We start from the raw sequence: 23,931 nt of genomic DNA, 5'->3' as shown, positions 1-23,931 counted from the left end.
AATTTTCATTTCCCATTCCTCACCACTATATTGAACAGAAGCTGGAGCGAATCAGTCCTTGAAAAAGTTTCTGTATTTCTACCTACTGTAGTGCACAGAAAAAAAAGGATACATTCTTGTAAAGCATTCCAGTGCCATTGCGAGGGCGACTGCCACCTGGCACGGGTCGCCGCTGCGCACTCCCCCCCCCCGGGTGCAGCACGGCGCCCCCCCCCCTTGGCACGCACCCTTACCCCCCCCCCAGAGTGCATTCTTACTTCAATTAGGAAGCGAGGGGCGGGCGAGAGGGCCGATCCGCCCCCGAGTGCACGTCACTGGGAGCTGTGTCGGCTCTGCTGGTTCCTTGCTCTCTCTGCCCCGGAACAGGAAGTAACCTGTTCCGGGGCAGAGGGAGCAGGGAACCAGCGGAGCTGACACTCCCCCAGTGGCGTGCACCCAGGGCGGACTGCCCCACCGCCCCCCCCTTCCTACGCCACTGCAGCATTCCAATTTGAATGCTGGTCCTCGGCAATCATTCATACAGGGCTTTCCAAACCTGAACTGCTGATCCCACCAATAGTCAGATTCTCAAGATATCGACAAGGAATATGCATGAAACAGATTTGTACATAGTGGGTCTCTGATGTAAGCATATTTATGTAATGCATTTTCCTTGCGGATATCCTGAAAATCCATCTGGCTGTACAGTTACCAGGGTTTGGGAAGATGTGCATGAATGATTTGGGGACAATTCCAAGTCAGGGGTAAGCAACTCTAGTCCTCAAATGCCACAAGCTGGTTATAGAATTGGCTCCAGATTTTCAGGACAGACTGATTCAGTCCTGGTTTTACCCCAATGCCTACAAGGACTTACGGAAATCAATATAGATATCGGAATTACATGTCCAGGGGGGTAGAGCTTGGAGCCTGATGTGAACAGACACATGGAGTGAGAGCCCCTCCAGCTGATCATTGCATTTGACTATTGTAGCCAAAATATACCTTATCGCACCTTGCTGCTTTCACTTACCACTTTCCGGATATGGCAGAGAGCAGAACTCCAAAATCTGATCAACAATTCTTGGTGTCCTCCAGCTTAAAAAGGCCAAAAACCAATCCTCCAATGCCAGACAAGATGGCAGACAAATAGGGGCATAATCGAACGCGAATGCCCATCTCCATGGGTGTCTATGTCCGAAAACGGGTATGTGAAGAGGCGGGACAGACCGTATTATCGAAAAAGATGGTCGTCCATCTTTCGTTTTGAAAATACAGTTTGGACGGACCAAATGCCATGGATTTGGACCCTTCTGAGATGGGCGGTTTTTTTTTTTGTGATAATGGACACTAAAAACGCCCAGCTCAGAAACGTCCCAATCCAAGCCATTTGGTCGTGGGAGGGACAAATGTACAATACTACCATAGCTCTTAGGGGTGAAGGGGCAACTACATGTGGGTACAGTCAGTTTTAGAGGCCTCCCATTTACCACCATAAGTGTTACGGGTGGGGGGGGGGGGATGGGCCTGGGTCTGCCTGCCTGAAGTGCACTGCAGTACCCACTAAAAGTGCTCCAGGGACAGGACTTGTTGCTGCTGGTGTATAACCTTGGCACAGCAGTTCACACCTGAAGACTAATCTCGCTGAAAACGTCCTTTATTTGAATAAGCAGCTTTACTCACAGTTAACTGCAGCTCAGAGGTTGTGCCCCACTGGCAACGAGTCTCGCTGGTACTGAGATTAGCAGTAGGTCCGAGCTGGCAGAATGGTGTACAATGCCCTCTTTCAGCCACATTCAAGATAAGAACTAAGTGCTGTAACGTGGCTAACACATGAAAGGGATCTAAAAGTGTCTTACACAAATGGCCACTACCTAATGGACTACCGGAAACAAAACAGGGCACACTCTGACCCAGTAAGCAGAGGAAAAGGCACCATGGAGTAGAGCCTACCAACTACCAACATCGTGAGCATTTAACACAAGCTAGTGGAATCACGGAGCCCAATACCCTACACCCACCACAATACATTGCTGAGGTGACTCTGCGGTGCCCTTAACAGAAAGGTGTCACACGCACCCGAGACCCACATCAGAACCAGGGAAAGGCTGTCAGAGGATAGAACACATTCTGCTGTCATGGAGGTGGGTACGGCATTTGAGGCTGGCATACAGGCTGGCAAAAAAAGTTTGTAAAGTGGGGTTTTTTTGGTGGGAGGGGTTAGTGACCACTGGGGGAGTCAGGGGAGGTCATCCCTGATTCCCTCCAGTGGTCATCTGGTCAGTTGGGGCACTTTTTTGGGACTTGGACCTGAAAAAATAAAGCGGACCAAATTCTCGTCAAAAACACCCTTCTTGTTTCGATTATCAGCTAAAGGCACCCAACTCTCCTCGGCCAATAACCACGCCTAAGTCCCGCCTTCGTCACGCCCCCGTGATCTTTGTTCGCCTCTGTGATGGACTGCAGTTGAGGACGCCAAAAATCGGGTTTCGATTATACCGATTTGGGAGCCCACGGGAAACGGACACCCATCTCCTGATTTGGGTCGAAATATGGGCATCTTTAACTTTCGATTATGAGGCGGAAAGACAAATCGAAACTGCTGGACGCTATTCTTTCTGAAATTCACACACCGAAGGACACGCTCAAAATGCAACTAGAGCTGACCAAAAATCTTCAAAAGAACTGGAGAATTTGAATTCCAAATTTAAATCTATCTCAACAGCAACTGAATAATTTAGAACAGAGAACACTGGCTTTTGAACAAACAGCACAACAAACTAAACAAAATGAAACTAATATCCAGAAGCGTCAGTTCGACCTGGAGGACTTATCTAACCATAATCGTAGATGCAACATCAGAATTTTGGGATTGCCAGAAACTTCAGAGGGCACTGATATAATTGCATTTCTTTCCTCTTGGCTCCCGAAAATCCTTGGTCTTTCCTTTAAACCTCAATTGGAAATTGAACAGGCTCACAGAATTCCTTCGAGACCTACCTCTACTGCTAAACGTCCAAGCCGTTATCAACATGCTCTGAAAATTCTTAGTACTACAAAGTCTAAACAACATAAACTCTTTCAGGGTAAAAAAATACCTTTTGTTCTGGGTCTATTGAAAACAACCGTGCTTAAAAGAAAAACATTCCCAAATATGAGACAAGACCTTAAAGTTCTAGGAGCTAAATTTGGCCTGATGTACCCCACACAGATGATAGTTACTTATGCTAATAAAACTACCTACAGTGGTGGAAATAAGTATTTGATCCCTTGCTGATTTTGTAAGTTTGCCCACTGACAAAGACATGAGCAGCCCATAATTGAAGGGTAGGTTATTGGTAACAGTGAGAGATAGCACATCACAAATTAAATCCGGAAAATCACATTGTGGAAAGTATATGAATTTATTTGCATTCTGCAGAGGGAAATAAGTATTTAATCCCTCTGGCAAACAAGACCTAATACTTGGTGGCAAAACCCTTGTTGGCAAGCACAGCGGTCAGACGTCTTCTGTAGTTGATGATGAGGTTTGCACACATGTCAGGAGGAATTTTGGTCCACTCCTCTTTGCAGATCATCTCTAAATCATTAAGAGTTCTGGGCTGTCGCTTGGCAACTCGCAGCTTCAGCTCCCTCCATAAGTTTTCAATGGGATTAAGGTCTGGTGACTGGCTAGGCCACTCCATGACCCTAATGTGCTTCTTCCTGAGCCACTCCTTTGTTGCCTTGGCTGTATGTTTTGGGTCATTGTCGTGCTGGAAGACCCAGCCACGACCCATTTTTAAGGCCCTGGCGGAGGGAAGGAGGTTGTCACTCAGAATTGTACGGTACATGGCCCCATCCATTCTCCCATTGATGCGGTGAAGTAGTCCTGTGCCCTTAGCAGAGAAACACCCCCAAAACATAACATTTCCACCTCCATGCTTGACAGTGGGGACGGTGTTCTTTGGGTCATAGGCAGCATTTCTCTTCCTCCAAACACGGCGAGTTGAGTTCATGCCAAAGAGCTCAATTTTTGTCTCATCTGACCACAGCACCTTCTCCCAATCACTCTCGGCATCATCCAGGTGTTCACTGGCAAACTTCAGACGGGCCGTCACATGTGCCTTCCGGAGCAGGGGGACCTTGCGGGCACTGCAGGATTGCAATCCGTTATGTCGTAATGTGTTACCAATGGTTTTCGTGGTGACAGTGGTCCCAGCTGCCTTGAGATCATTGACAAGTTCCCCCCTTGTAGTTGTAGGCTGATTTCTAACCTTCCTCATGATCAAGGATACCCCACGAGGTGAGATTTTGCGTGGAGCCCCAGATCTTTGTCGATTGACAGTCATTTTGTACTTCTTCCATTTTCTTACTATGGCACCAACAGTTGTCTCCTTCTCGCCCAGCGTCTTACTGATGGTTTTGTAGCCCATTCCAGCCTTGTGCAGGTGTATGATCTTGTCCCTGACATCCTTAGACAGCTCCTTGCTCTTGGCCATTTTGTAGAGGTTAGAGTCTGACTGATTCACTGAGTCTGTGGACAGGTGTCTTTCATACAGGTGACCATTGCCGACAGCTGTCTGTCATGCAGGTAACGAGTTGATTTGGAGCATCTACCTGGTCTGTAGGGGCCAGATCTCTTACTGGTTGGTGGGGGATCAAATACTTATTTCCCTCTGCAGAATGCAAATAAATTCATATACTTTCCACAATGTGATTTTCCGGATTTAATTTGTGATGTGCTATCTCTCACTGTTACCAATAACCTACCCTTCAATTATGGGCTGCTCATGTCTTTGTCAGTGGGCAAACTTACAAAATCAGCAAGGGATCAAATACTTATTTCCACCACTGTATATTGATCCTGCTCTTCTACAGGATCTTATCGACAGACATAAAATACAGTGAAATGCAATGAACATAATGTGCTGTCTTTAAATTGAATTAATCTGCTTTTGGAATGTTGGTAATTAACCGTTTGATTTGCATTAACAAATTTCACTGCAATTTACCTTAAGATGTCTGCAATATCTTCCGTGTTAACAGTTAATGCACAATAACTATTCCCATTGAAACTGTAAGGCATAGTGTCCACCCATTTTCTACCAGTTCTCTGCCCCATTCCCTCTGAATCGCATTGACTGTTAACATGTAGCAGGGCTACTGTTCAAAACAACATGGGTACTTGCAAATTCCACTTTCAGTGGCTGCTGATGAATGTATAACTTCTTTTGAAAATAAGCCCAGTTTTCAGGCTATGACATGTGCTTCCATTTTACACATAACACCAGACTACCTACTTTTACAACAATGAAGGATGTGGTTTTTTTCTGCTATTTGCCCTCAACTTGAGTGGATCAAGTTGTGAGTGTGTAATCTGCTAGTGTTCTCAGCAAAAAAGGGTCCAGAAACTCTCTTTCAATTGCTGTGTATATCCATGAAGTTTCTTGCATTATTATTATTAACATTTGTATAGCGCTACCAGATGCACGCAGCGCTGAACACCTGACACAGAGAGAAGGTCCCTGCTCGATAGAGCTTACAATCTAAAAAATACAGACAGACAAGACAATTAAGGGCGAGGAAAGTACTGGGTGAGAAGGAACAAGGATAGGGGAATTGAGTAGTGGTTAGGAGCCAAAAGCAGTGGTGAAAAGATGGGTTTTCAGCATAGATTTGAAAACAGGTAGAGATGGAGCTAGGCGTACAGGCTCAGGAAGTCCATTCCAGGCATAAGGTGCCGCAAGGGAAAAGGAATAAAGCCTGGAATTAGCAGTGGAGGAGAAGGGGGACGACAAGAGAGATTTGCCAAGCGAGCGGAGATTACGGGGAGGAATGTAGGGAGAGAGGAGAGGTAATGGGGGGCTGCAGAATGGATGCATATAAAGGTCAGTAAGAGAAGTTTGAACTGTTCGCGGAAGCGGACAGGGAGCCAGTGAAGTGACTTGAGGAGTGGGCTAGTGTGGGTAAAACGATTTTGGTGGAAAATAAGTTGTGCCGCAGAATTTTGGACAGACTGGAGAGGAGAGAGATAGCGGAGCGGAACACCAGTGAGAAGCAAATTGCAATAATCCAAGCGAGAGGTGACAAGACCTGCATTTTTTAACCAGTATGCCATGGCACATTGGTGTGCTGCGGCTGCTCCCCAGGTGTGCCAGGGGAGTTGGGTATACTTATTTTGTGCTGGAATTGAGTATGTTTTCTTGTCTCTAGCGGTTGCTGGCAGTGAACAGAGATTCATACAGCCTGCTTGCACCAACCCCGGAGCCTTCTCTCTGATGTAACTTCCTGCTTCCACAGAGGCAGGAAGAGTCAAAGAGAAGGCTCCAGGGTTAATACAAGCAGGCTGTATGAATCAATGCTTGCTGCCACCGACTGCTAGAGACAAGAAAACTTTTAAAAGGTATGGAATAGGGGTGAGATGCCTGATTGCTGGCTGGAGAGGAGACAGGAGGGAGAGATGCTGGACTATTTGTGAAGGGAGGGGGAAGAGGAGGTAAATGCTGGACTTATGTGAGGGTGGGGGAGAGGGAAGAAAAGGTAACTACTGGATTATTTTTGAAGGGGGAAGACAAGGTTGATGCTGGACTATTTGTTAGGGTAGTGGGGGGTAGAGAAGATAAATACTGGACTATTTGTGGGGAGAAGGTAAAATGCTGGACCATGTGTGGGGGGGGGGGGGGAGTGAAAGAAGATAAAATGCAGTACCATGTGTGGTTGTGAGTGGAGTGGGGAAATGTTGGAGTGGGGGGAAAGAAGATAAAATGTGTGAGGGTGCCTTGTAGCGCTATAGAAATGATAAGTAGTAGTAGTAGTAGTAGGGTGGGGCTAGGGAAGAAGGTAAAATACTGGACCACGTGTGTCTTGACAATTTTACTATTTTTTATTCTTTCATCTTGAAAGGAGAAAACTCCTGTCCTGCACATTGAATCTATTAGATGTTAAGACACATTTGGTGAGCTTGAAAAAATTAAGCAACGCCAATTACTCCCATTTTTTGTAAGACGCTCAAGAATGATTAAGTCACACCACTTGAACGATAAATGTATTCAGTTCACAAAATTTGAACATGGTCTCTTTTTTTTAGTCACAATACTTTTAATATTTACATGGTATGCTTAATGTATTTTACAAAAAATAATTTACACACGTTTGCTTTATATATATACATATATAATTTTTTTCTTTGGGTTCCATTAACGATTTTTTAATGAGTACATTTTCATTTTCTATGTTTGATTTGTATTGTTATCTATGTTTGATGCAGACCCCTGACGCAGGCGCTGTGAAATGTTCCTTTGACAATTTTAGTGCCATGTAAGTGTGCCGTGAAATGAAAAACATTGAAAATCTCTGGCCTAGACAATGGAGTTATTTTACTAAAAGGCATTAGGACTTTAATACATGGTTGGCACATGCTAACAGGCTACCACTGAATGTGTTAAAGCGTTTTCTGGTATTTTCCCTGTTTATTAGCACTAACCTGTGTGTTACTGATGCTTTGAAATATTTTCAGAGGGGGGCAAGTCATGGGTGGACAGCGAGTGTTCCCGCGATATCTGGTTGGCATGTTATTTTTTTTACCTTTTAGACTTTATTTTAACCTTACATATATTATTTTTTTAACTTTTTATATGCTATTTTGTAAACCGCTTTTATGCCTATGCCCCAGGACTTAGGGCAGTAGATCAAGGCTGTGTAATAAATAAATAAGTCTGTGCTATCCGAATAACAAAAACATGCTATTTACCTAAGCTCAATCTGTCAGTACCTTTGATGCTATTTTAGTGGACACATTTGCTCTTATTGTCCCTTGGCTGACAAATAAATGCTCAACTCCTGAGGCAGGTGCATCGGGCACTGAAACGCAGGACTGCTTTGAGTCACTTTTAGTCATTACTCATCAATAAACCAATTGCTTTGGAATCATATTGGGTCTACCCCTTTCTTGTTTTGTTTTGTGGGACTATTAGGGGTTTACTTCTGCTCTTTTTTTTTGGTGTTGATAACCAAATAACAGAGTTGATGATTTTGAAGGAAAAGCAAGACGCAATAATTTACGTCTTGTGGCCCTAGTTGAAACTCGGAGTGATGTAGACCTTGTGCATGTATTAGAGAGCTGGATTCCACAATCTTTACACTTGGGCACTCCAGAGGTACCTTTTAACATTGAGTGGGCTTGTCGAGTGGGTTCATCTTCATGTTGTGGTCCTCTGTGTTTGTCATTATGATCATAAGCGTGCAATACTTCAGGCATTACATCATGGGAATCATCTGGAATATAATAATCATAAAGTAGTTTGTTTTCAAGACTATACCGCCAGAGTGCATGCTCAGCGTAAAGCTTTTGCTCCTGATCTCCAGTGCATTACTTTATCCTGCATTACTTCGGATTACTTGTGTGGGTCAAACTCAACTTTTTTAAAATCTTTTTTCCACACTATCCCTGCCGCTGTTGGCGCTTTGTTAGCTGTTTTCCTTAATATGGAACATACTGTTAATTTTGTCATTTGGCTTGGGTTTGACCCTTAGACCTTTATGTTTGGGACCTTGTGTTATAATTTATTTTTTTGTAGGCTGAAGAATGGACTGATGGTTCTTTTTTTCTCACTTCTGGCTTATTCCTGCATGTTGCTTTTTGGACATATCGCTGCAAGTCTGTGGCTTTTCTATTTCACTATACTTAGTAGTGTGGAGAGTTTGGTGGGGGTGGTTTGGACAGGGGAAATGCACATGATGGTTCCCATGTAGTATGGGAAGGTTAGAAAGGATTGGGGGGTTGGGATTTGGTTGTTGAGAGGTTAGGGTGGAGGGAGGGGGAGAAATGTAGAACTTTGATGTTTTCTGGTTTGTTTCACATTTTGCTTTTGTACATATTTTGAGAACAATATTTACTTTGTATTTTTGTGTTGATATCATTGTCAATAAACAGATTTAAACTAAAATACAAATGAGAGAAGGAATGAGTGATTTCTGTAAAGCCTGCTTAGATCTGTAGAAACATTAAACATCTATGCTGCAATCTAGTTTATATAAAAATAATTTTTTGGCATCTAGTTCTGCTCTCTAGGGTTTCAACCTTCCAGTACATCTGCAGTTGATTTTACTTTTCCAAAAAGAATAGCGCTATTGTGTAAGCGAAGAAGTCCTTTTGGTATTACAATTCATAAGCTTCCAAGCAGGAGAGAAAAGATAATTTACTACTAACATGGCATCATTTCCTGAGAGAATCGGTTTAATCATATGTTACCCATATGATACAAAAATGTATTCAAATACATTTTTTTAAGTACGAGAAAGGCATATGCCAATTAACTCTTACCCTCAGACATTGGTTACAACCTAGGTTTTATTTAGTATTTGTTTGCTTGTTTATGTATCCACTTGATTTACACAATTAGGAGCCCTTTTACTGACCACATTAATCACTTTTATATTAGGGGGCTTGTCATGGGCAGAGAGTGAATATGGACGGTGTTTTGTGGTTAGCGCTCTGCGAATACTGTGTGCTAATCGGCACTTTTGCAGATAGCATAGGACCACTTTCATCTCCTAAATAGGAAGTGCTAATTGCTTCTGCACTATCTGCAAGCAAAATACCATATGGTAGCTGCAAATTTAACATAGTATCTGCAATGGCAAATGCTGGAAAAAAGTTCCAATAGCTGCTGCACAAAATTTGCAGCTACAGCACAGTAAAGTACCACATTAAGCCAAGATTGCTGCAAATTTTACTGCAGTTTAGTAAAAGGGCCCCTTAATTAAGGCCCCTTAATTTAAAAAAAAATCATCTAGGTTCAATCTGCAGAGACAGTGCATCCATTAGGCAAACTAGGGAGTCACCTACAGCACCAACATTCTGGGGGCGGCAAAAAGACCAACAAGCAGACTTCTAAAATTCACCACTGCCTGAGTTCCTGAGGCACAGGCGCCCCATATAAGAGGTTCGGGGAGGCTAAGCCTCCCCATCCCAGCTGTGACCTTCCCTGCCTGCCTCAAATGTATCTCCGCCGCCGCCCACCCCCTGCTGAGCCCACCCTCAGCTCCCCGACAGCCCTCCTTTCCGTTCCCGCCATGGCTACCCAGCGTTTACGCATCTTCCCTCACATAATTTCCTCCACACCCCCTTTTGCCTACTTGAGCCAATGAGCATATGTTACACGGACTGACAAAGACAGCCAATAGACGGGCAGGCATTCTACAGTTGAGCTGTGCGGGGCGGGGCCAGGCTGCAGCAGTGTCTGTATTCGTTGCTCCACCCTTTATATACACAAACACACACACTCAGACGTACGCACGTGCACGTCTATGGGGTTGTGTGCATGCGCGCAAGGCACTATTGCTAGCGCGGAGACTTTACTGTCTCTTCTCCCTCGCTTTTGCACTGTGACTGTTCAGCCTGCAGCATGGGGAAGCACCTTGGGTGTGTGTCTGTGAGGAGTACAGAGCGGACCGACTGCCACACCCCGTAACCGGCTTCTTCCTTTAGCAGTTGCTGAGTGTGGAGTTTCTGCTGCTGTTTTCGACCAGGTAAGAGCTCAAGGAGTTGTTGTGTAGGCGGATGAGGAGGGTGTGTGGCACCTTTTATTTTAAGTCGCAGTGACGGCTCACCTCCAGCCTCTCCCTTCTCGCTTAGTGTCCCGCCCTCACGGAAACAGAAAATACCTCATCAGAGGAAGGTGGGGCATTGAGCGGGAAGGAAAAGGCTGGAGGTGAGCCGTCACTGCGACTTAAAATAAAAAGGTTTAAACGCTGGGCAGCCATGGCAGGAATGGCGTGGCTGAGGGCGGGCAAGGGGGGCTAGGTTGGACCTCAAACTCAGGGGCTGAAAGGGGAGCTGGGGCAAGTCACGACATGGATGGGAGGGGAGGACAGGAGAAAAGGAGAATCATTGGACATGGATGGGAGGAGAGGGCAGAGGAGAGAGGAGAAATCACTGGACATGGAGGGGAGGGGCAGAGGAGAATCACTGGACATGGATGGGAGGGGAGGGCAGGGGAGAGAGGATAAATCACTGGACATGGAGGGAAGGACAGGGGCAGAGGAGAATCGCTGGACATGGATGGGAGGGGAGGACAGGGGAGTGAAGAAAAATCGCTGGACAATGGAGGGGAGGGCAGAGGAGAGAGGAGAATTGCTGGATATGGATGGATGGAGGGGGCAGGGGAGTGAAGAGAAATCGCTGGACATGGAGGGGGGAGAGAGGAGAATTGCTGGATATGGATAGATGGAGGGGGCAGGGGAGAGAGGAGATTTGCTAGATATGCCTTCTCAGAGAACTAGGAACTGGGAGGCCTCGAGCATGCGCAGGTGTTCAAGGCCCCACACCAACCCAGGTTGTTTTCACTTCTTTATCAGCAGCAGCAGCCAGGAAAGAGTGGAAAGAAATGCTGGTCAGTGCGGGGGGAGGGAGGAAGTGAGAGAGAAGTGTCCATCACCACTGGGGGAGAAGGGAAGCACAGAACTTTATTCTGACTATAAGCCACAATCTCAATTTTTGCCCTTTTGGGGGGCCCAAAAATCTCAGCTTATAGTCAAGTATATATTTATTTATTTTATTTATTATTTATTAGGATTTGTTTAAAGACTTTTTGAAGGAATTCACTCAAGGCAGTGTTCAGTAAGAATAGATCAAACATGAGCAATAGGCAATTCAGCAGTAAAAATATTCAAATAACAATACAAATATGGCATAGTATAGTACTTTGAAACCAGGGCTGTTCACCGATTAAAATGTTTAATCGCACGATTGAGCGTGATAACAAATTTTGGTCGCGTGATTAATTGCATACAGTGTCCCCCTCACATTTTCACCTGTATAGTGCAAAATATAGACTGCAGATGTCAATTCTCAAAACTGACATAGAGGCGTATTTTCAAAGCACTTTGGGAGGCTAAGTTCCATAGGTTTCTATGGAACTTTGGGAGGCTAAGTGCTTTGAAAATATGCCTCATATTGTACTTCAGTTACTAAACTGAAAATAAAATCATTTCTCTTACCTTTGTTGTTCGGTGATTTTATTTTTCTAATCATCGTATTCCCTGTCTCTGGTTCTCTTCCTTTTCTGTGCTCTGAACTCTATTTTCAGGGCCTCCTCTCTCCTATTTCTTTTCTCTCCTGCTCTCTTCTTCACTTCTTTCCCTATAACAACTTTCACATTCAACTTTCTGCCATTTTTCCTCCTCCTTATAGGAGAGAGCAGCATGATGTGATTAATCGAGTTAAAATTATTAGTGCAAATAAAAAATCTTGACGTGATTCATCTCGATTAATTCCATTGATTCAGGGGCGTAGCCAGACAGCAGATTTTGGGTGGGCCTAGGCAAGAAGTGGGTGGGCACCAAGTGCTTTCCACCTCCCCCCCAAAAAATATTTAAGCTGGTGGGAAAATATTTCTCTCCACCTTGGCAGACTGCAGAAGGCAAGTGCTGAAAACTGAGCATTCACAGGTGCCAGTAACGTGGAGCACACCATTTTCATTACCATCAGGGGGAAGTCTTCAGCTGGTAGAGCTTGGAATCCCCATCAGCTACTGCTAAACATGTGCTACTGTTGGGTGGGCCTGAGCACTAAGTGGGTGGGCTCCGGCCCACCCAGGCCCACCTGTGGCTACGCCACTGCATTGATTGAACAGCCCTATCAAAAACTAAAAATTTAACCAACTGCTGGAGAGCAAAGAAACGGAAACTAATCCAAAACAAAAATTTGCACTAAAGATTGACTCAAACATAATACGCGGAAGATAACAAAACTATTTAAACAAATTGAAACCTCAACAGCCTGGGGTGCCTACAAGGATGGTTAACCCTCATTCAAAATGGCTTCTATCACTGGTTTCCAAAAACCTTCTGAACCAAACTGCAAAGGAAAACAACTTCCTATTTGAGAAAAAAACCTTTGCAGCCAAAAAACAGAGGGAAATAAGGATCTTCAAAGCATCATATTACTGAGTGAGAGTCAATAACATTATAAAAAAGATTTAAAGTTAGACAAAATAAATATGTGCACAGAGAAAACACCATACTATTTACAACGTCCACACAATACGTAATAGAACATTTAATTGATAGTGAAGGGTATAACAAAGATGGAAGATATCGATAGGTAAGAGAGTAAGAAGGGTTGCTAAGTAAGGTGACTAATTTAAAGAAATTGCACATGAGGTCAGAAAGATGGTTAAATAGTATCTCAGCTAGGGTAGGAGTGGATAACATGTCCTGCTGCAGTATTTGCATGGCCATATATGGCAAATCCCCTTAAACTATAAAATATTCTTTCTTTTCCAGGTTTCCACATATGTGCAGCTGGATGGTTTGACAAAGGCAGAGTTGGTTATCCCATAGTAAAAGCCAGCTCTAACTGTGGTTTCGGAAAAACTGGTATCGTTGATTATGGGTATCGTTTGAACAAAAGTGAAAGATGGGATGCTTATTGCTACAACCCCAATGGTTTGTTATTAATTATGATTGATAATTAGAATTTTTTTTTCTTTCCTACCTGTTTCTGTTTTCTTTCTGTACTCTCTGCCCTCACATGGGGCTTTTTAATTGTTAACCGCTTTGCTGCAACTTAATGCAATCTGCGGTTCATGTGAAGGGGCATTTGAGTATGTCTAAATCCAATTGTGGTCAGATTGGGTCTTCATCATAAATAAAGGACTACATTTTTCTCAATCCTGAAGGCCCAGTGTTTGCTTTTTGTTTGCTAAATCCGATTGTGGACATTTTGCAAAAAAACACCCAAAAGTGCAGTAGTGAACATGGCCATCTTCAGACCAGAAAAAGGTCAAAATGTTTTGTTTTGAAAATGTATAAGTCAGAGTTCTTCCAGACAAGGAGGAAAACACCTCAAAAACAAGCCCCTCCCACAGATGTAAATGGGATAAGGGCTACAAATTCATCATCACAGGCGCTCCAAAAACCTCCTAATTTTAAAATATTTTTTTGAAAAAGTTTTTCTCTTAATACTAACAACGAAAGTGCTCTGCCAAGTAAGCTGTAAAGTTTTACTTAACTTCGGCAGGCTGCAAACTGTCTCCTCCCGACCGTGATTCATCTGTGGTCAACGGGCCCCGTTCACATTGTGCTGCTTCAGGACCACAGCAATTCAGTCAGCCAATTCAACGGTCATATGTCCTATAAAAGGGGAGAAAAAAGGCTTAAATATTTGTATATTTCCACAAAAAGTCAGTCATTAAATACTGACTCTGCTTACGTTCCGTTCATAATGCCGACGGTAGCATGAAGGGCAGGTACAATTAAACATGGCGGTCCTATAAATACAAACTGTGACGTCACACGCTGTCATCAATGTCCAATCACAATTCTTTTTGATCTTCATTCAGCAATGTGGGTACGCCTTGTTTTGCTTAAAGAATTGTGATTGGACATTGATGACAGCGTGTGACGTCACAGTTTGTATTTATAGGACCGCCATGTTTAATTGTACCTGCCCTTCATGCTACCGTCGGCATTATGAACAGAACGTAAGCAGAGTCAGTATTTAATAGACTGACTTTTTGTGGAAATATACAAATATTTAAGCCTTTTTTCTCCCCCTATGACCGTTGAATTGGCTGACTGAATTGCTGTGGTCCTGAAGCAGCGCAATGTGAAATGGGGCCCGTTGATCACAGTTGAATCATGGTCCGGGAGGAGACAGTTTGCAGCCTGCCGAAGTTAAGTAAAACTTTACAGCTTACTTGGCAGAGCACTTTCGTTGTTAGTATTAAGAGAAAAACTTTTTCAAAAAAATATTTTAAATTAGGAGGTTTTTGGAGTGCCTGTGATGATGAATTTGTAGCCCTTATCCCATTTACATCTGTGGGAGGGGCTTGTTTTTGAGGCGTTTTCCTCCTTGTCTGGAAGAACTCTGACTTATATATTGATAACTGTGTTCTGTATTTATAAGTACAGCTATTGAATGGAACCAGTTCACTTTTGATATCTTTTGTTTTGAAAATGGCCATTTATTAGAAGTATTTGTGCTCAGTGCATCCATTTTTTAGGATCATTTTTGAAAAAAAAAAAAAAAAAAGGGGAAAATGCACAAAAACAAGCTATTGGGATGTATGTGTGGCCAGCATTCTTAGTAGACTGGCCATACAGACATCCCAGCAGAGCAGTGGGTCACTGCAATGGACTTCACATAAAAAGTCACAAGTAAACTAATCACCGTTACCCCTTATATTGTAGGGTAAGCCCTCCAAAACCCACCAAAAACTGTGTAAGGTGGGGGGAGGTCATGCCTTAATCCCTCCAGTGGTCATCTCGTCATTTAGAGCACCTTTTTGTGACTTAGGCGTGATTGAAACAGGTCTAGATCAAAATGTCTAACTTTTAGCCCTGGAAGTTTTTGCTTTGTTCCATTATGGCAGGAAAATGTTCAAGTTTTGGGACTGCCTAAATCCCACCCCCACATGCCCCCTTGTGATTTGGATGCACTGCAGAGAAAAATGTCTCAGATCTGAATTTTGAAAATAGCAATTTTGATATTTTTCGGAAAAAATGTCCAAATGCAACTTTATGCCGTTTTTGAGACATTTTTCTCTTTTGAAAATGAGCCCCCAAGTCTCTGTAAATAAATAAACAAATAAATAAATTTATATATCATGTATTAAAACGGCATAAATCAGAAAGAGGCCTTGTGAAGCACATTTGTAGAGTCTAAACTAAAGAAGGGGGTCAAGGGTGGGAGAGGGTAGGGCTATGGGGGACAGGGATTGAGTGGTAGGGACAGGGTTTATGTGGCAGCAGGTGGAGTTGTGAGTTAGGGTGGTGTTGTTGTGGGGAGGTGACAGGATTCATGTGAGGGGCTCAGGCTTGTGAGTTGGGGCAGGGTGTCAGGCCCTCCAGCCTCTCGTTCCTTCCTCACTCTCTAAGACCTGAGTGTCACTCTTCTTTCATGCTTTAAGCTCTCATTTCATCATCACTTTTCAATTCTCTCTCTTCCTCATGTCTCTCCCCCCCCCCCCCCTCTCTCTCTTCCTCATGTTTCCTTCCACTTCCCTATTTTCCACAACTTCACTTTCTACTCCATTTCATCATCTTCTGTATCAGGGGTGGGCAACCATGGTCCTCAAGGGCCACAACCCAGTTGGGTTTTCAAGATTTTTACAATGAATGTGCATGAGATTGATTTGCATACAATGGAAGCAGTATATGCAAATCAATCTCATGCATATACATTATAGAAATCTTGAAAACCTGACTGAGTGTCACGCTCTGCGCCTGTCACGAACAGTGAGCCCTTGGACCACTACCGGCAGTGGCAGGAGAACCCCTCAAGCAGGCAGAAAGACACAGACCGGACAGGAACAGCAGGATGTAGGAAGCAGCAGAGGCAACACAAACCGGACCAGGCAACGCAGGAGCCCTAGACTTCACCTGCATTTAGCCACTATTCACCAAGAGTTGAGCTCCTGGGCAGGCAGCAAGCAGAGGGAAATCCAGTAAACAATCCCAGTCGAGGCAGGCAGCAAGCAGAAGAAAAATAAGTTAGAAAAGAAGCAATGTCTAGCTGACACGAGAAGTAGCAAAGTAGCACTGCAACAAATCTCTCACAGACTAAGAATCCACTGAGGACCTCTGTTGCAAGGCAAACTAGAAAGCTACCCGGTGGCTAATAAAGGCAAACAACAAAGGCGGTCACCTGGAGGGCTGGAAGATCCGGACTGGACCGGAGTAACCTCTGGAGCATGGGAAACAGCCAGCAGTCAGTCCATGGCAGTCACCAGCTCCAGCCACCAGGTGGCCATATGAATGAGAGCAGGAAGCATAGGCACAATCGTAACACTGAGTTGTAGCCTTCCTCCTTTTATTTACTTAAGATTTATAGCCTGCACTAGGTGGCCTAGGTGGGTAACAATAAAACATACAAAATTAACTAAATAAGATAAAACAGACCAGACATTCAAACATTACAACATACATCATAAAATATGGTCATAAATTCCAGCAGTATCACCGCAAATTCATTATACAAGCAAGTGATTACTCATCTGATTAATCACCACAATAGCCATTAATTCTTACCATTCAAAACCAGTGTTTAGATGAGTGGAGGAGTGGCCTAGTGGTTAGTGTGGTGGACTTTGGTCCTGGGGAACTGGGTTCAATTCCCACTGCAGGCACAGGCAGCTCCTTGTGACTCTGGGCAAGTCACTTAACCCTCCATTGCCCCAGGTACAAATAAGTACCTGTATATAATATGTAAGCCGCATTGAGTGTGCCATGAGTGGGGAAAGCACGGGGTACAAATGTAACAAAAATAATAAAAAAAAACTTGTGTACCATTGAAATCTTCAGAAAATAAAAAAGCTCTTCCATCCCACAATCACCTCCCTTTTATAGGTTCCTATATCCCTTTCAAAAATATTCAACTTCCTTTCCCTCACCTTCTGGATAGGTAAGTCGGAGTTGCAGTAGACCAACCAGCTGCACAGTGACAGCATGCCTGTCCAGACTCTGAGCAGCTGTAAGTTTAAACAGGAAGTAAAAAGGCAAATAGGAGAATGGCACTCATTCTCCATACTCCTATTATGTTCCTGTACTGCTAGCCTGCTGTTTGCCTCATTTACTTGGTCTTGGCAAGAATAAGATGGATGTGCAGTGTTTTTTGGCAGCCAGCAGAATGAACATCACCAGACCACAGCCAAACTATTTCCGTGTTCCATTTAGTTTTATACTCTGCCTTTTTAAGCAAAGATTTGTTCAAAATAACTTACAGTGAATCCAAAATTATATATTTATCAACAGCAAATATCAAATAAGCAATCAAAAAATAACAACAATATAAAACAGTTCATAATATATCATAAGAATAACCATACCAGGTCAGACCAATGGTCCATCTAGCCCAGTATCCTGTTTCTAACAGTGGCTAAGCCAGGTCACAAGTACCTGGCAGAAACCCAAATTGTGGCAACATTCCATGCTACAAATCCCAGAGCAAAGCAGTTGCTTTCCCATGTCTGTCTCAATAGCAGACTATGGACTTTTCCTCCAGGAACTTGTCTAAACCTTTTTGAAACCCAGATACGCTAACCGCTGTTACCACATCCTTTGGCAAACAGTTCCAGACCTTAACTATTTGTTGACTGAAACAAGATTTCCTCCCATTTCTTTTAAAAATATTTCCAGGTAACTTCCCTGAGTTGTATGAATTAATATATAAAAAATCCCTCTTCAGCATATCTTAAACTCTCTTCTCTCACAGGGGGCTGACAAGTTATTTCCCTCCTGTCATCCCCCCCCCCCCCCCCCCCCCCATTTATACAGTTCTGAAAGTTTCAGTTTCTGACCTGTGCATTTGCAAAGATTTTCTGTTGAATGTAGTTTGCCAATGTTTGATCCTGTCCTTTTAGTAGGATATTCTGGTAGTGTTTGGACTGAATGTGCCCCCTATAATGCTATCTCTTACAAGGTAGTGGGGATCATGTGGGGGAGAGGGAGGAGGAGAAGGAATCTATTTAGAGCTCCAGTAAACAAACCCTGCAAAACTGAAACATATTCCAGAACTATACAGGAAACCTGTCATAGCAATAGAAATAGCAACTGAAAAGCAAGATATCAAAGATGCACATTATCCAAAGCTGATATATTACTTTTAATAAATTCAGAAAAAATACTTTCTACCCTTGATGTCTAAACATTGCTTTGGCCCCAGTGTTTCTTTCTTTTTTTCTCTGGTTCTTCTCAAGTTTTTCCAGAGTCTCCGGTCTTTTTGACATTTTTTTTGTTACATTTGTACCCCGTGCTTTCCCACTCATGGCAGGCTCAATGCGGCTTACATGGGGCAATAGAGGGTTAAGTGAGTTGCCCAGAGTCACAAGGAGCTGCCTGTGCCTGAAGTGGGAATTGAACTCAGTTCCTCAGGACCAAAGTCCACCACCAAAGTCCCACTAGGCCACTCCTCCACTCTTCTCTCTGTGTCCACTATCCATCTTTCCTCTGTGTTCCTATCTGTTCTGTCCAGTGTCTCCCCCATGTATCCCTGTCCCTACCATCCCCCATGTTTAGCAACTGTCCTCTCAGTGTCCCTATCTTTATTCCATATTCAGCATTTCACCTCTGAGTTCCTGTGTCCCTAATCTTACTTTATCCAGCATCCCCTCTTGTGCCCATATCCTTTCTCTTTTGTCCAGCTTCACCCTTCTGTGTCCCCACTATGCTCCCTCCATGCCCAGCATCTATTCTCTGTGTCCCTCTGTCCCCATGTCCACCTTCTTCCCTGTGTCTTCCCTTCCTCCTGCACCCCTCACCATAACCCAGCATTTCTCTATCCCTCCCTCTGTTGGTCCAGTGTCTTTCCCTTCTCTCTTTCCTGGTCCAATCTCTCTCTCTTCCCTCCTTTTCCAAGTCTAGCATCTTTCTCTCCCCTTTCCCCTTCCATATCCCACCCACAGGAAGTTACAGCAAAAAGACAGTACACATTTCAAGGACTTTGTAGGGAGGAGGAGAGGGGGTTTATAGAGATGCTGGACTCGCATGGGGGGGGGGGAGTGAGGAAGAGAGATGCCAGACATGTGGAAGGGCAGAGGAAGGTAGGGATGCCAGACATGCAGGGTGAGGGATCAACGTCAGGCAGCCCCTCCCATTGGATGGCCCTAGGCAATTTATCAGGCTCAGTGGTATCTACACCCCTACCAAGGACGTAAAAAGACTCAAAGCCATTCAGAGGAAAGTGACCAAAATGGTATGGGGTCTGCACCAGAAGATGTGTAAGAGACTTGAAAACTTGAATATGTATACCCTAAGTAATAAAACAACTTTTTCCAAAAATGGACAGGTAATACAACTAAGGACGTGAAATGAAGTTGCAAGGAGAGAAACTGAAAAGCAACATCAGGAAATACTTTTTCATTGAGAGAGTGGTGGATGCCTGGAATGCTTTTCACAGGAAGTGGTGGGTCAAAAAGTGATGGAGCTCAAAAGGGCAAAGGATAAAAACAGAGGTTCCCTATATATCATGAAGACGTAATACAAGTATTGAGCACTTCCACTCTAAGTACAACTGAAATAATTTTCACACTCTAAAGAAAAAAAAAAAGGGTACAGTGAGGTAGACTGCTCCAGGTATCAGTTTCAACCCCAAAGACAAAAGGGGTGTGTCTGTGTGGTGGGGGCGGTAATTTGCATGCAGTCACAGGAACAATCTTGACTGTCTTTCTGGGCAGACTGGATGAGTTAAACTAGTCTTTTTCTGTCATCATTTATTATGTTACTGTGTGAAATAAAATCATTAAATCCCAAAGAAATTGTTCTGGATGAACATGTGTACCGTACCTTAAATTTATTTACTATTTTGCTCTCAGGAAAGCACTGTGGAGGTGTTCTAACAGACCTGAAAAGAATCATTAAGTCACCGGGCTTTCCCAAGGCATATGAAAATGATCAAATCTGCTACTGGCACATCCGACTGAAATTTGGCCAGCGCATCCATTTACATTTCCTGGAGTTTGACGTGGAAGATGACGTTTCTTGTCTGTCCGATTACCTGGAAGTGTATGACAGTTATGATGATGTTCATGGCTTCGTGGGAAGGTATGTCCATGAAATCTAATAAAAACCCATGAGTCTACCTACAAACAACTAACAGGCCAATATTCAGCGGCAATCACATTTTCTGAAAAAAAAGCCAGCTGTGGCATTTAAAATATACATATATTCAGCTTTGCTACACAGATAAGCAGCAATGCTGAATATATGTATTATGCCGCCTCCGCTGCTGGCTATATATGTGAAGGGCAATTCTATAGCTAAGCAACTGCGATTATGCGCCCTCTGCATGTGTAAATGCTAGCTCAGGGGGAGGGGGCACGTGCCCAGTGGTAATGATCAGTGCACGGCCATTGCTGCATGCCGCCCGATTACCATGTACAGCGTGAGCCCTTATCACCTCCTGTTGAAAACAAGAGTTTTTACAGCCGCAGTAAAAAGTGGTCGGAGCACGCGGGAAACCCATACGCTAAAACTATTGCCAGCCACTTTTTAGCATAGCTTAAAGGACCCCTAAGTAATGCCAGGAAAAATTTAACTATAAACCAGGTGGCTAGAATATGTTGGAAAATTCTCCTAAATTTACAGCTAGAATTACTAGCTTTTGCTACTGCAATATTGCATGCTAACATCATCACCCCCTAATTCTATACTCTTCCATGCACATTTTCTCAGTGAGCATGCAAAATTGCATGTGTGTGTTTATTTATTTAAAGATTTGATATATCTGAATGCGTCATAGGGATTTACATTGCAAGAAAGTATAAAACATAAAATCATAGAAAGATGAAACTCCATAATTAGCAGGAAAGAACATAATCAATAAGAAGGTACCATACTCATGCATCCATAAGCAGACCATGGCAGTTACATGTATACGTTTTTTTGGTTTTTAAAAAATCTTTTTATTGATAACAAGTAGCGCAATAACAGATCTAACTCACACTCTTAACAGGCTATAAAAATATTAAGCATTATCATCATTCAAAATTATAAACTTTAGTATCATCGAACACTGTCACATAGCCTAGTTCGATGCTCTACTTGCCTTTTGATTAATAGGAAAATAAGGAAAGAAAACCGAAGATCCCCCCCCCCCCCACCACCCATTTACCCTCATCCCTCCCTGGGTCCGGTACGTACATAAGTTAATAAGTTGTGAATTGCCAATAATGTTCTCACCGGAGCCACCAAACGCCTTCCGGTACTATGTAAGCCACATTGAGCCTACAAATATGCGGGAAAATGCAACAAATAAATAACAACCAATTATAGGTAATAATTGGAGTTAACTGCTGCTAATTTGAAGTTATGCACCATATTCTATAATGTTAGCACCTAAATTCTATAACATGTAACTGTGAGAGGGGTGTGGACGTGGGAGGGGCATAGGCAGGACAGTAATGTGCCAAACACTTACATGTTAACCTTTTAGCACTGTAATTGACAGCATTTCAGCATGAACATTTACACCAGCCTTTGACATGGTGTAAACATTATGCCTAAAGTTAAGAATGCACATATCAATTTATGCTAGCATTCTATAACAGCAACAACGTATATAATTGCTAATAAAAAATTTGCACTTTGCACACATCATCCTAACACCTAATTTTACCCAACCTTTCTAGAATTTTAGATTGTAAGCTCCTTGAGCAGGGACTGTCCTTCCATGTTAAATTGTACAGCGCTGCGTAACCCTAGTAGCGCTTTAGAAATGTTAAGTAGTAGTAGTAGTAGTAGAATTACCTCCTCAATTTGCATTCTTTATCAGCTGTGTTCCATTGCATAAAATGGGACCTGGGGTAAAATAACACGTTAATGGCATTATTGTGCTCTAATGCGATAGTGCAGATTAGTAACTCTAGCCACTCAGGGGCCAGTTATAAAATATCTATCTATTTAGCGACTCAGGAGCTTGCTAAAAATCTATATAGACCCATCTCCTAGATTAATATGTCCTACCCTATATTTTCACCAGAGTAAGCAAACATCTTATGATGTATGAGCACTTGTATTTTCATTACCCATGATGGTACCATACAGCCAATCAGAGGCGAAGCCAGACATGACATTTTGGGTGGGCTGAGCCTGAAGTACGTAGGCATACAATCCCCTCCTCCGCACTTTCTGCCCCCACCACTGCTTCTGCACCAGTGACCCCCAACAAATAAATCCCTGAACTGGCAGGGATCCCCAAGCCCCACCAGCTGGAGGAGGTCTTCTGGCAGCCAGAACAGCTTGTTACAGCCGGCAGTACTGTCCATATGATGCTGCTGCACCAGCCTCTCCCCTCCCGCACATGCTCAGTTTTCATGCATGAGCAAAACCCCAGAATGGATGAGAGGGGGTGGCACGGTGGTAACACATGGACAGTGCCACTGGTTGTAGCACGAAAGAGAATGAGCTGTTCTGGCCATTGGAAGAACTCTTCCAGCTGATGGGACTTGGGGATCCTTGCCAACCATAACAAAAATGCCAGAATTTTAGGTGGGCCTGAGTCCAAACTGGGTGGGCCATAGCTACACCACTAAAGTCAGTGAAAAAGTAAGCAAAACCTGATTTGAATAAGGAGAGATATGCTACCAGCTGGGATACATCCTTGCAGTGTGGTCAGGAATAATTGGGAAGTTTGGATGAGGCAATTGATCATCTTCTGCTGTCCTGTACTGAATTTCAGAGATTTGTCCATGGGTAAGATGTCAACATTGGACCTTTACAAGAATTAAAGTTAGTGCAAATCCATATTGGAAAAAAAAGTTTTTAACTTGACAGAAGCTTGTTTGTCTGCTAGGTGTCAGGACACCACAACATCCTGATGTATGAAAGCTCTAATTACATAGCCATGTCAACTTACAACAGCCATAAGAAAGAACTTGCTCCTGAAAATACATTTTTCGGTGAAGTATTGTTATGGATGATGGCATATATTGTTCCAAAGCTTTATACCATCATGACTGCATGAAAAATCTTATTTGCAATATTAACTGGTTGGTAAAAATGGATTAGATAACATTGGTATCTTTAAGTGCTAATATTATATTTCTGAAATCATCTTTTCAGGTACTGTGGATATGAGCTCCCAACTGATATTATCAGTACAGGTAATATTGTGTAACCCTGAATTTTAAAATATTACTTACCAAAGCAACCTTAAACATATCATTAGAAGAGCAAGATTAACCCTTTATCCCCTCCTCATTCTCAACCGAGTTATGACTTCTGTTTCCAGTTACATAGAGGCATATTTTCAAAGCACTTAGCCTCCCAAAGTTCCATAGAAACCTATGAAACTTAGCCTCCAAAAGTGCTTTGAAAATATGCCTCATAGTGATTATCAAGGCATAATACTGGAGCTGGACAAGTAAGTTGGTTACAAAAACATCCAGAGACAAATCTGACTCACAAGAGGATTTGGTCCTTATTTTAGAAGCTCATGCATGTGGAAATACCAGCACTTACACATGTATATAG

The 23,931-nt window shown here is 43.2% G+C and overlaps 1 protein-coding gene across 1 annotated transcript in view; it reads left to right on the top strand.

Moving 5' to 3' along the window:
* TNFAIP6 (TNF alpha induced protein 6) overlaps positions 1-23,931 on the top strand; it is a 53,059-nt gene that overhangs the window by 24,449 nt on the left and 4,679 nt on the right. The window contains 4 exon segments of the mRNA XM_030210510.1: position 695; positions 13,246-13,407; positions 20,274-20,502; positions 23,521-23,561. Of these exon segments, the coding sequence (XP_030066370.1) occupies position 695; positions 13,246-13,407; positions 20,274-20,502; positions 23,521-23,561 (433 nt within the window).

The sequence above is a fragment of the Microcaecilia unicolor genome, chromosome 7, assembly GCF_901765095.1.
Source record: "Microcaecilia unicolor chromosome 7, aMicUni1.1, whole genome shotgun sequence".
NCBI classification, from domain to species: domain Eukaryota; kingdom Metazoa; phylum Chordata; class Amphibia; order Gymnophiona; family Siphonopidae; genus Microcaecilia; species Microcaecilia unicolor.
Note: the sequence above shows the minus strand (reverse complement) of the source record. Positions and strands in the feature narration are given on the sequence as shown.